General features: G+C 29.1%; 2 protein-coding genes and 1 long non-coding RNA gene across 5 annotated transcripts in view; 1 reads left to right on the top strand and 2 right to left on the bottom strand.

Moving 5' to 3' along the window:
- Positions 1-3,967: 3,967 nt before the first annotated feature.
- On the top strand, positions 3,968-4,838 carry LOC140918984 (uncharacterized). Its single transcript, XR_012161500.1, has 2 exons — positions 3,968-4,089; positions 4,580-4,838. It is a non-coding gene; the product is annotated as an uncharacterized lncRNA (long non-coding RNA).
- Positions 4,839-6,786: 1,948 nt separating this feature from the next.
- Positions 6,787-9,817, bottom strand: LOC101491523 (methylecgonone reductase-like). Its single transcript, XM_004513276.4, has 4 exons — positions 9,249-9,817; positions 8,777-9,020; positions 8,150-8,329; positions 6,787-7,158 (listed from the first exon to the last, which is right to left on the bottom strand). The coding sequence occupies exons 1-4, from the start codon at positions 9,563-9,565 to the stop codon at positions 6,943-6,945; spliced, it is 957 nt and encodes a 318-aa protein (XP_004513333.1). The 5' UTR covers positions 9,566-9,817; the 3' UTR covers positions 6,787-6,942.
- A 2,808-nt stretch (positions 9,818-12,625) lies between these two features.
- LOC101490778 (methylecgonone reductase-like) overlaps positions 12,626-14,196 on the bottom strand; it is a 4,934-nt gene continuing 3,363 nt past the window's right edge. For all 3 annotated transcript variants that reach the window (XM_004513275.4, XM_073364125.1, XM_004513274.4), the window contains 2 exons: positions 13,693-13,872; positions 12,626-13,012 (listed from right to left, as the gene is read on the bottom strand). In XM_004513275.4, coding sequence (XP_004513332.1) covers positions 12,788-13,012; positions 13,693-13,872 — 405 coding nt within the window. In that variant the 3' untranslated portion in view covers positions 12,626-12,787. The remainder of the gene's footprint in view (positions 13,013-13,692; positions 13,873-14,196) is intronic.

Raw genomic sequence — 14,196 nt, 5'->3', positions numbered from 1 at the left:
ATCACCTCTTGATTTTGCTCAAGTTCTTCCATGATCTTCGAGTTTGCACGAGTCCGATAAGGGTGTCGGGGAAACAGCTTTATTGATTTTTTCTGTATCCCTTTTTTTAAATAAAAAAATATTATTATGAGTATGCATTAAACATGAATGGAATGAAAATGCAATTATTTTTTTGGATGTTGGGGAATCATAAGTCTTGCACGAATTATTAATGAAAGAAGAATATGAGAATCGATAAACAAAATAGCAAATCCTTCATTGATGAGAAAAAAGTACATTGCATTTAAATTAAAAAGCTACATCGACTATTGTATTTCAATCATCTTTTTCAAGAGGACAACCAATCTTCTCCTCCAATTCTTCTACTAAATGTTTGCAATATTCGACGAACTTGTAGACTTTGATTGGAGTGTTGAGTGGATGCATTACTGCATCAATCTCTCTTAGATGTTTTGGAATTTTTATGATTGCCTGATTAGCTAGCATTGCCAATTTCGAAAAGCAATCTTTCCAATGCTTGCCTTTATCTTCCAATTCTTTATAAATCTCTTGGTTCTTCAATTGCCCAAGCAACACCATGAAACGCTCCTCCCAGTATATGGTTTCATCCTTCAAGTCATTGTAGATATTTTCTTGATAATCAATGTAATTCTTCAACTCACTAGAAGCTTCCATTTCTACTTTTAGTGCATCTTGGTGTTTTGAGAGTAATTCTTCGATTTCTTCCTTCTGTTGCCTCTCATTCCTTACTTGATTCTCATATTGATCTACCATTTCTTTCAGTTGTTTCTTTAAATCTTCAAACTCATTTTTTATGTTCTTCTCAGAGCTTGCTGATTTTGTCCACAATTGCTTCCACATATAGGCTTCTTCAATAGCTGTATTCCTTTCTTGCCTTCGCACATCTAACTCTTCATTTGCGCCTCTTAAACAATCTTGTATGTCAAGTTTATTTCCTTTTTCAACTTTCAGCCTCTTGTTGTTTCTCTCGATAAACTGACTCTTACAAGTGTTTTCTGATCTTAAGTTGTCGTTCTCTTGAGAGACTTTTTCTAATCTCGCTTGTAGCTCTTTTTTCTCTTCTTCAGATTTTAGCAATGATGCTTTGAGTTCTTCTATCTCTTCATTTGCAACAAGGATAGGTTCAGGCATTTCCTGACTATTTGAGGCTGTATTGTGGAAAGGCAGCTTGATTTCTTGGACTCTTTTCTTTACCCATTGTTGATAAGGTTCCTTTATGCTGCAACTTCTACATCCGAGTACCTTTCCTTTTCTAATGACTGATTCCCAAGCTCGACTCATCCTTCTCAATATTGGTGGGTCTACTATACCCGTATTGTGCAAAACAAAAGCCTCCAATGACTTATCATCTGGTTTATCCAACATGGGGTAGCCGAGTTGTCTCAGAGCTATCATTGGATTGTAATTAATACATCCTTTCGTTCCCATGAGAGGTACATTTGGAAAATCTCCGCATCGGCATATTACCTCTTCCACCTCTTGTTCTCTATAGTACCATGAAATTTTATCTCCAGTAAGGCTAGCTATACCCTGAGCCCATTCACGATTGCTCTTGACCCCAACATGATACCCTTTCTTGAACATGTGAGATACAAACCAAGTATACAGCACTGGAACACAACATAAAATTGTTCCCCCTTTCTTCTCGTGTCGCATATGCATAGAGTAGTATACATCAGCAAGAACCGCAGGAACTGGGTTTTGTTTATGTTTGTTAAAAGCTAAGAATACATTTATGGCAGCAAAATCTACAAAGTTATCAAGGTTTGGAAATATAACAATACCGTAGATAATGAGGGCCAAAACATCTATAAAAGTACTCCATTCTTTTTTATCAGCTAAATCTTGGCACTTTTGCTCTAGATATTTTCTTGAAAACCCATGAATAGCCCCTTTTTCCTCTTTTGTACTTGCCAACTCTCTTATGTCGATCTTCAACACTTCAGCAATTGTGTCCAACTTCGGTGGTTGCCCAGTATATCGATAAGGATTTCCTCTTTCTAGGGAGTAACCCAATATTCGCTCAAATTCCTCTAATGTCGGGGCCAACTGAAAGTCTTGGAATGTGAAACATCTTAAGAGAGGATCGTAATACTGAGCCAATGCTGTGAGGGCCCCTGTTTGCACATTCACTGTCAAGAGATTTAGAATTTTCCCATATTTGTGAACGAAACTCTCACGTTGTATAGTTTTCATCTGGCTGCTGATGTCTTTTAAACTCTTCAAATCAGGTTGCTTAAACTTTAAAAGTAAAGTTTTTCTTTTTTCCGATCCCATTGTCCACTTAAATAACAGGTGACTAAAGTTTGTATGATTCCCCAAAAATCCTGAAAATTTATGCAAAATGCTATTATGTTTTATTTTTCTTTAGAAAGAGAGAGAAAAAAAATGTCATGACATATGAATGAAACTAATATATATTTATAATGTCTTGGATATATGAGAAAAAAATGTCATGACATATGAATGAAACTAATATATATTTATAATGTCTTGAATATATGAGATAATTTTTTTGGTTTTAATAGATATTCTTTCAATGAAAGGATCTATTGGCTTATGTAGTGAAACTCTCACAAGGGAGGCTCTATGGTTCTAAACACGGTTCCTAGAGCCAATAATCCTATTTTAGAATATTGTCAACAACAATAGGTAAACTATTTGAAGTGACAATAACCTCAATAGGATCAAACTCTAGGTGAGATCTTCATGCTAACCAAACAGGATGTACATCCAGAAGGCTACCACTACGCGATCTCGAAACTAAACTTAAGTTTTGTTCAAACCCGGGTATAAGGTTCCATTCATAAGTGTGTGTTTTAGTAAAAGTGTGTGTGCTAAATAAGCATAATTCAATAACTCCATAATATTAACAAAACATATATACATATACTAAATAAATAAATAACATAAAATAAAAAATAATCTACTAGCCTAAAAGAATATTATAATGTCAACTAATACTTATTAAGAAATAAAAACACATAAAGAAAATGAAAATGAAAAACAAACAAATATAGAAAAAAGTTAAAAAATTATGCACAATTAATTTTTAGGCTTGACTCTCGAAATATCCCCAGTGGAGTCGCCAGCTGTCGCAGCCTAAAATTTCGAGTTTTCATCGAATTCAATGGAGTCACCACCAAAATTTATTTTAAAATAGGGAAAATATTGGGAAACCCTTAAAAATATAAAAAAAAATAAAAATGGTCTTTGAAACCAGATTTTGAGTTCGGGAGTCGATTATGCGTAGGAAAGGTATTAGCACCCTACGACATCCGCTAAAAACGGTTACCTATAATTAATTGTGCAAAATTATATCAACTTAAATATATTTATTTTTCTTTATTATTAAATATGAATATAAATTGTTTTTTTATAAATGTGATTTTTTGAGATAAAAGTGTGTTAAAAAAGAATGGAAAAAAAGAAAGTTTTTATTAGTGTGCTTGACAAGAGTGTGATCTTGCTCCTACGTATCTCCCGGTGCGATGGAGAAATCAAAGCTACGTAGTTCTTGGTAAAAAAATGTGAATGCGTTGATTGCTTTTAAATAAATTGTATTTTGTTACTTAAAAAAAATAATTTTGACGAACATAAAAAAACTTGTTTGATTTGAATAATTATCTTAAAATATGAATTTTAAGACGATCGAATTGTACAACTAATTTATTAATTTATTTGTGAAGATGAGATTTAGAACCACCAAATTGTCACAATTTGTATTCTAATAACTCAAAAATTAAAAAGATGTCACATCTAATTAATTTTTAATAAAACAAAAAAACAAATGAATAAAAATAAAATAAAATAAGATATAATTATTTTTTTATTAAATTCAAATATAGATGTTTTATTAAAATAAAAGAGGGAAAAAAAAAGATAAAAACATATTGGGCCTACAAAGGAAAAAAGAAATGCAAATGGACTGCATAATACTATGGCCCAATATTTGAAACCCTAATTTGTAAAAATAACTCAGGCTGGAGGAAACAAACCAGACATAACCAACCATGAAGGATGAGCGGCGCATCCAGGAGAAAGAAAATGGCGGCCAAGACAAACAAGGTTCGAGTCCTATCTTTTCTAACTTTCTAATGCTTCTCAATCAAATCTATAACAATAATAAATTTCATTATTAGGAAATGCAAATGAAAAATAACGAAAATATCTTAATCCTTCTTCAAATTGTTCCTCTGTTTGTTTGGATAACAGTGATAACTCTATTTCAAAATTTAGAACCTCTCCCCTCTATTTCAGAATTTAGAACCTCTGTTTTGTGTTTATTTTTTTCGTCCTTCTTTTCTTGATTTTTTCATCAATTTACAGGTAAACCAGTGAATGTTTTTGTTTATTAGATAAAACGAGTTCTGGATCTTGTATTGTTTCGCACTAATTTTAGCTGGATTTTTCATTGGTTTTGCAACAAATTTTAAGCAATGTACTATTAGGGAAATAATTTTTTCTGTCCTTTATTACACAAATGTTAAAAGTAAACTCTGCTGGTTTCTATCATGTTTACAAAGGATTTTGATAATAAAAGTTGTTTTTTTGGCAGGAGATTGTGTTGATGTGTGTGAAGAAGGAAGCGTAAGGAAGAAATGGTGTCTGAAATGACTTGGGTGAGGCTTGGCTGAGGATTGATGAGTTGCTTTACAGGCTGTAATGTTGTAATGTGTTGCCAGAAAGAAAAAAAATGAGTTGTTGCAATTCAATTATTATACATTTAAATTTGGATTGTAAAATACTAATTTGTATATTTTTGTTAATAAATGTAAAATATTTATTAAATATATTATGATTATTATTATTTTTAATTTATTAGGACAAAAATTAAGTACTACACGCTCTATATATATGGAGATGACAAAACAAATTAAGCTCGTTGAATCTTTTGAACCCTACCATGTAAGTTAGTCTATCCAATTTAACTCATTAATATGCGTTGGTGATGGGACGGACAGTATCGAGTCAATTCAATTTTTTTTATTTTTTTTTAGTTTTGTTATTCTTTTTTTCCTGTAACCATTAGCCTATTTCTTACCCATCCTAATAAATTTAGAGTTTTATTGCTTGTGTAATACTTATTTCATTTTATTGGAGTAATTTTGTAGTCTTTTTATTTTACTTTTTTTATAGTCCAACCTAGCCTAAAATATAATACATTTAAATTTATTTTTGATGTTTTTGTTATTGACAGGTCAATCCGTCGGCTTGCCAACCTGTCGAGGGGTTGAAGTAGTGTTAACCTATCTATCTAAGTTGGTTCTGCTTTGCTCTCCCATTTTTAGACGGTTTAATGATGGAAGAATTTTGAACAAAGTGGATTGACTTGTTTTAAGATAAAATTTTTATAAGCTTATATTGTTTGATACTAGTACCACATAATTAGATACGAAGATTTTATTAAATTCCAAATTGATAACTAACTTAATCAAACCTTAGAGAGTGATTGTTTAGTCGAACTGTTGATAAAGAGTATATATATGATGATAGTGGAAATAAATGAATGGTGATACTTATCTTCTAGATATCGAATTTAATTCTCACGAAAAATAAAAATTTGTTAATTCCTATATTATTATTTTGTATCAAAGAATTCAATAAAAAATCTCTCTTTATATAAAAAATAAATAAAAAATAGAAAACCCCTCGTACATACAATTTGAAAATTTTCTCTCATCTCTTTGGTTTGATTCCAAAAACCCAACAAGATAATGTTGAAATGCGATTTTTCTTTCATTCTATTTCATTCATCTCTTGGTATAGAATTTGACTATCCCAAAAATAACAATGGTCAATGGCAAGATTAAAAAACATCAACTTGTAGAAATTAATTGATCATATACCACACAACCCCACCTTATCTCCTTCTATCTATTTATCTATATATTTTCTATTTTAAAAAAATCTTTATATAATTATGACACGTGACAAAATTTCACACTTTTATTTTCACCCATTTGTAATCTTTCTGGATCTTTTACTAGTTTAACCTTACAAATACACCCTTAACTACTACATGTATCTCTACACAATAATCATGTAGAATCCTTATCCCACTAGATCCTTATCCTTATGCTAAAACCATTCAAATGTGCATATTCTATTCATTCATTTCTCCTAAATACAACACCTATATATACTCCATTTTTGTCCCCTATCATTGAACCTACTACTTATATGCACAACTCATTGCAAGATAATTAATCTAGTACAATTAATTAATCTAATCTACGCAAAGTGTTTACTAATATCTATGTTATTATTTGTTTTGGAATTGGCTAAAATATCTATTGTTTAATAATACTTCAAAAGGAAATAACATAAAAACCTTGCCAATTTATGTTACGTGCAACTTAAAACTAATTGGTTTTCAAGGGGGAAAATAGAAAAAGGTTATAAAAAATAATAATGTGATTCAATCATACTTCTTATATTATTATTTTTTATAAATAATAATCAAATTATAGGACCATCTAACGTGGTCCAAGTTTAAAGGCAAACTTCGCTATTTTTAATAAATTTTATAAAAATATTATATTTATTCTCTATTTGTTATTATTATAAAATTCATTTTTTTAGTAAAAATAATTAGAGTTCACTCTTAAACTATGGTTTTAGAGATTTATATTAAATACACTCCAAAATTAAGACAACACAATACATAATTTTGTTTCAAATCTCAAATTTATTTTTTTATAAACAAATTTTTTATCAAAAGGACTACTTAGATACTCCTAAAAATAAAGAGTAAATTTTTTTAAAAAATAAATTATTATTAATTAAAATAGTACTACTATTTTCCAACCTTATCGAAAGAGACTTGAACCACATCCCTTGAGATTACAAATGGTAAAACTCTTACATGATTTAGTACACACTCGAATTTAGAATTTGGACAAAATATGTCCCCATAAATCATATTTCACCATCCCAAAAATCTTCCAAGGTTTCATCTTCAGATATAAAATCTTTTGCTAAGAAGGCTCTACGTTGTGGTATTTGGTTAATCTTCACCAAATCATCATCACTAAGCTCCCAATTAAATATTTGAAGATTTTCTCTCATTCTTACCTTGTTGAAGCTCTTCACCACTGGAGTCACACCTTGCTCCAATATCCATCTTAATGCAATCTACCATACCAACAACATTAATTAGAGTAAATATCACAAAGACTTGGCCCTTTTTAATAGAGTTTCATAATGTGATTGAATGAAATGTTAAAAAAACAATAGATTAGTTTTTTTTATACTCAAAATAAAAAGTACTTGGAGTGACATAGTAACCTTTTTTCTTAATTATGTGCATTTGTGCAAAACTTTATATGATAATGTTGATGGATTAATTATTTTTAAGTTAAACAAGTAATTTAGTCTCTATAAAAAATTTCAAAATATTGTATTTAGTATATGCAAAAAAAAAAAATTAATATTTTTAAGTTCTACAAAATTATTTACAATCAGTTTTTATTTATATTGAAACTATATATGTTTAATTGTTTTTTAATTTTTTAATTTTTTAATTTTTGAATAATTTTTTGCAAGTATATTTAAAATATTTATAAATAATTTCTCCACAAAAATTTAGAATTTTTTTAATTTAAGATGAATTAAATATAAATTTTTTGAAAAATCATAAATTCAAGTTAATAGTAACTTTGAATAAAAAAATAAGATAAACGGAATAAAAATATAGACTTGTAAGTCGATTTTTTTTTAGAAGAACATTTTATAGTATTATACACATGTCTACAAAAAAAAGTTATTTAAAAAAATATATGTTAGATGTTTCAACATCAACTAAAATTGTTTACAGGATAATTTTATAGAGATAAAAAATACAATTTTTTAATGTGATTATAAACAAAATTTAAAATCTTATAAAGATTAAAAACTTATTTAACTTTTAACTTAATTAATCAATATTATGGATTGAAAATTTATTCGTCGATTCTAATGAATCCTAAAATAACACAATTCTTAATCTATCTCTTATGCAAAATATGTTAAGACAAATTTTCTATTTCCAAATTCAATTAGAAGAATTTTAAACTTTGCAATTATGAAAGTATTTTCCATCCCATAAACTAAGAAAGATATTAGAAATCTAAAAGAAGAAATTGACCTGTGGCACAGTCTTGCCTGTTGTAATTGCAATGTCCTTTAAGATAGGACTCTCCATTACAGCAAGGGTACCCCAGGAAGCACCATTAGCTCCTAAAGGGGACCATGCACTCATGTGTATTCCTTTCTCTTGGCAGAATTTTCTCAGATTTCCTTGCTGCCATGCTACATTCATTTCAACCTGAGAAACAATATGTTCTTGGATCTAATGAGAATTACAGAGAACTATATGTATAACATTATATAATATGAAATTATAGTTCATATATTGAATGTTGTTAATTTATTTTTGTATAAACTTGATGAAAAATTTGCATTTGTAATTTTTTTTAAAAAGACAAAAATTTCAATAAATAACAAGAAGGTGACATACCAAGCATAAGATATGCAAGGAGTATAAAAAAAGAAGTCTACATAAAAAAAACCACCAAAGACAGACAATTATTTTCAAATATATTTAATTAGTAAAATTATTGTTGTAGTCGTATTGGAAAAAACTAAAATTTCACGTTGAAAATAGATAAGATCTTAAAAGAGTTTATAAATCTCATTTTACGAGGCGATTTTGTAAATATTAATTAGATCAATATAAAAATTTAATAAATTCAAGTATAGATTATACACTCACTTGATTAACAGCTGGGGGAATAGTAGCATTTTGTAGAAGTTGAGAAAGCTTTTTTGCTCCAAAATTGCTGACACCAATAGACTTTGCTAAGCCTAATTTAGAGCACTCTTCTATGGCTTCCCAAGTCCCTTTTATGTCAAAAGGAAGAACATCTTCTTTTGAAAAATTGTCTTCAATTCCACCATGTTTCAATCTCACTGGAAAATGTATTAGGTAAAGATCCACATACTCAAGTTCCAACCTCCTAATAAAATGTTCAAAATTAAGTTAGAAAAACAAAGTGAGTAATAACTACATGATAAAGTAAGCATATAATTTTGATACGCTGATTGCATAAAAAGATTTACACGATAAACATATTACAATCAATTATATGTACGATTTTTGAAGTAAATATAAATAAAATTAAATATTTTTAACGATCTAATCTTTATGATTGATTGACACTGTAAAATAAATATGAATGACTTACTGCAGTGATTTTTTTAGTGCAGGGAGGACAAGGTCAGGATGAGCATCAGTACACCAAAGCTTCGTTGTAACGAAAATCTCGCCGCGGTTTTTTATAAGACCTTGGTTTTGTGCTTGTTTTATAGCTAGGCCAAGGGCCTCCTCAGAACCATACAAAGTCGCCGTGTCGAAGTGGCGATAGCCGGCTTGGATGGCATCGACGAAGGCAGGAATGAGCTCATCGTTTGGCGGGCGAGGCAGTCCTGCGGTTCCAAAGGCAAGCATAGGCATTTTGTGACCAGAGTTTAGCAACACTTGTGGAACTTCCTTTTGTTCCATCAATGTATTGTTTGTTCTAAACAGTTCTGAAACTTTCACATTCAAAACATATTTATACTCATATTTTTACAAGCAGTAACGGATCCTAACACACAACAAACTAAATGTGTGTTTAAAATTGATTTTAGTAATAAGTGAACTTAATGTAAAATGATTTTCCATTGAATTGGAGGTAAAACTAATTATGTTTAGTAGCACCCGAACAAGTCATATTCAACTCTACACCTCTAGAATTGATTTTGCCTCCTTCAAAAGTACAACTAAACATGCACTAAGTCTATTTTGAATTATATTTATATATATAAGTGTTCTACCGTAGGTTAAAGTTTAAAAGTCATCCGAAATTCTTAAGACGATTGACATATTGTTCACATGTATAAGTTAACAATGTCTTTATGATTAAGACAACGACTCAATTGATGTTAATTCGATAAAAATAAGAAAAAATGAATGGATTTCTTAAAACTCAATTTGTCAAACTGATCAATCAGATCATTGTCTTAACCATAAAGATGTAAAGAATCGTTATCCTACACTTCTAAACAATTTCATCGACTGACGTTAAAATTTCAAATAAGTGTTAAAAACTGATCCACATTAAACCATCTTTTAAGGTGGTCCTCATTAGCATAAGTCATCACCTATGACACCTAAATGAATTTAACCTTTTGATTTTTGTCATTTTTTCCTCCACATATTTGTAATCTTGCACGGAGATATCTTTATTTACAAGTTTAACCTTACATATGGACCCTTAACAATTGCATATGTCTCTACTCAATAATTGTGACCAATTTCTTGTCCTTTTCTAGCTAACACTAAATCCTTATCTTATGCAAAATCATCCAAATGTGCATATCCAAATCATTCCTATGATTTCCTTTCCCCTAAATACAACACCTATGCTTCATCCTTGTCCACCATCAATGAACCTACTACTTATTCAGAAGCCATTGCAAGAGAATTAATCTAGTGCAATTAATTCACTTAATCTACACTAGTGCTAACTAATCATTGTGGTGATTTGTTTTGGAATTGAATAAAATATCTATTGTTTAATAATACTTCAAAAATAAATAACATAAGAACCTTTGCCAAATTATGTCTACATGCAAAACTAATTGGTTTTAAAGGGTGCAAAACCAGGGACAGGGCCAGAAATTGGACATTGGAGGACTAAGTCCAAAAGTAAAATTAATAAAGAAAAGTTACTTTTTTAGTGCTATCGTATACATGTAATTTTTTTATTAAAAAAATATGTACATGCAATTTAAAAATTTATAAGTAAAAAAGAGTGAATCATTTTTTTCCTTATCTATCTTTCAATTTAAAAAAATATAGTCTTTCTATTAAATTTAGAAAAAATATATTGTACATATAATTTCCATTGTAAATTTGTGATAACGGTGCAAAAAAAGTATTTTAATTCAAAAGTGAAAAATCTTAAGAATGCTAAAAAATTGATAACAATAGTAAATATAAATAATTCTATAAAAAATCACACAAAATTCTTCATAAATCAATAGAGAAAAAATTGTAAATAAATTAAATATAACACAACCCGTACCATTTTCTAAGCAAAAGTCAATGTAATAACTTTTAACTATACTCGTATCATTTTACTGAGTTGTAAACTCTAAAATTTAATTGAGTTATCACCGTAGATCTCGTAAGTTAACTCGTAAACTTAATTAAAATCTGGTAAACTCGCAAACTGGTATCCTACCAAAATATTTGAACTAATTATATAAAAAAGTTGTTTGCAAGTGATGTTGGGCAAAAGAAGGAATCGGCACATTTAACTAGAACTGTCAACAAAGTTCTCAACTTTTAAGTTTCTTAATTTTATTTTTAAAACTCTTAATATTAAGCTTCTTATCAAAATAATTTTTTTAAAATATCGGCCCATTATTTCATGGGGCTTATAGGCCCTAATATTTTGCTAATTTTGATATTATTTCTAAAATAAATTTTGAAATTTATTTTTTCCGAAAAATTCTCAAAAAAAGTTAAAAAATATATTTTTTTTCTCAAAAACTTGTGAGAAAAATAAAAAAAAAATTCTCGAAAAAATTAATTTTTTTTTCTCGAAACAAAAAGAAATTCGAAAAGAAGTTGTAAATAATTTTTTATTAAAAAAAAATCGAATTTTTTTAAAGTTGAAAAACTTTTAAAAAAAATTATCAATTTTTTTTTTGAAACGTGGGCCTATAGGCACACTAAGCCCACAAAATTTTTGGAGATTTTTAGTGTTGGGAGCCTTCTTTTTGGGAGTTTTTAAATTATAAAATTTTGTTGATCTCCAACATGTGAGCTGTCACTAATAATTAGGGGCTTGTTAAATTGAGATCTCTACGCACGCAGTAGATATCAGTCAAATCCAATTGATGTTAGGCATTGTTGGTTTTATAGATAATGTTCTTCTCCATTTGGCACAACCTTCTAACGTGCGACTAAATGTTTAAAAAGTGTGAAATGCTATTATCGAGTTTTGTCTAACATCAGGGTCATTTTTATCAATAAAACACAGTTTTATTCTACTATTGTAAAGGATTAGACATATAATTCTTTTTTATCTTTTATTTGTTAAATAAATTAATATTAGTAATTTATATAAAAACAACATAAATAAGACCACGTTTCACTTCCAATTGACACAAGTTTAAGTTTATAAGTGTGATATTTTATAACGGTAATTTTGTATATTTATCTATGATTGAGTTAAAATTTATGTATATATTATTTTTAATTATATTTTAAAAAGAAGAAAACTCATACAAGTTTACGAGTCAAATTCATTTAGGTAAAACACGTTTATTTGATCTCTTGAGTTTGACAATTTTGATTTATATGGTCTTAAATATAAGATAAAATTGATATAATTGTTCTAAATTTTAAACTATATATATTAATTTTTGTGTTGACCTAACTTTCTCTTATATTAATGACTATAGTCACCCTAAACACCTTGTGACGGAAAAAATAAAAATAAATAATGAGATCATCCGAAAAATTATTCATACTTCTAATATTTATTTTAAATTTGGAAATTATTAACACTAGAGAAGGAAAAAATATTATTAGTTAAAGTGGCACGGATGATTACAATGTTATGAAAAGATTTAAACTTTTGTCCCTTGAGAGGTTACATCAAACTCTTGCATCTGAGTTAATATTTCGTGCGTTTGAATTTGGAATTTGGACTAAATACATCCATGGAAATCATACCTCACCATCCCAAAAATCTTCCAAGGTTTTGTAAGGTCCATCTTCAGATACAAAATCTTTTGCTAAGAAGGCTCTACGTTGTGGTATTTGGTTAATCTTCACCAAATCATCATCACTAAGCTCCCAATTAAATATTTGAAGATTTTCTCTCATTCTTACCTTGTTGAAGCTCTTCACCACTGGAGTCACACCTTGCTCCAATATCCATCTTAATGCAATCTACCATACCAACAACATTAATTAGAGTGAATATCACAATGACTTAGCCCTCTTTCATAGAGTTGTCATAATTTTAAATGCAAAGCTTGAAAAATTTAATACTCTTCAAAAAATTAAATTTTGTGTTTGACTCAAAATTTAGATTCGTTAGTATATGGCTTGAAAAGTGACATAATAACTACGTTTTAATATTGTTGGATTAATTAATTTAATGAATCAATTTTATGATCATTTTTTACTAAGCACTAATTAGTTGATGAATATATGTTGCATTTTATTTTTAGAAAGACAGGGATTTTGTCATTGAAAGGTCTTGCACTCGCCCGTTTCATTATTTAATCGTTGTTTCATTAGACGATTAACATTGAAAACTTAATCGGCAACAAGGACGATTGCTCATATTCTTGTTCTCTCTCACCAGCTATCTCTCTGTTCTCATGAATCCTAAAAATACGCAATTCTTAATCTATCTCTTATCTAAAATATAATTTGAATCTATGATTATTCTAGTAAATCCTTCACCCATTTAAAAGTGACTAGAGCAAAAGAAATTATCCATTACCAAATTCAATTGCAAGAATTTTGAACATTGAAGTTTTGAAAGTATTTTCCAGCTCATAAATAAAGAAAACCAAATTCTGGTAAAGAAAGATATTAGAAATCTAAAAGAAGAAATTGACCTGTGGCACAGTCTTGCCTGTTGTAATTGCAATGTCCTTTAAGATAGGACTCTCCATTACAGCAAGGGTACCCCAGGAAGCACCATTAGCTCCCAAAGGTGACCATGCACTCATGTGTATTCCTTTTTCTTGGCAGAATTTTCTCAGATTTCCTTGCTGCCATGTTACATTCATTTCAACCTGAAAAAAAAATGTTCTTGGACTAATGAGGATCATAGCATACTAGTTTCTTTTGTTTTTTGAATGACAGATGTTATTGCAGTTTGTATTATATTGGAGGTTGGATCAAATCGTCTTCCTCTTTATCACTTTACTCCTTAATTACTTCACCTGAACGACCAAACCAATCTTATATCTCTTAATTAGTACAATTTCTTAAATAGAAACAAAAATCATCATAAAATGTTCCATTGAAGACTAAAGACACACTCTAAACATAATATATGAAGCAGTGATCATATAGCAGACTAACAGCACATAAAAAACAGTTAGTTTATATGCCAG

This window comes from Cicer arietinum, chromosome 8 (assembly GCF_000331145.2).
Source record: "Cicer arietinum cultivar CDC Frontier isolate Library 1 chromosome 8, Cicar.CDCFrontier_v2.0, whole genome shotgun sequence".
Classification (NCBI taxonomy): domain Eukaryota; kingdom Viridiplantae; phylum Streptophyta; class Magnoliopsida; order Fabales; family Fabaceae; genus Cicer; species Cicer arietinum.
Note: the sequence above shows the minus strand (reverse complement) of the source record. Positions and strands in the feature narration are given on the sequence as shown.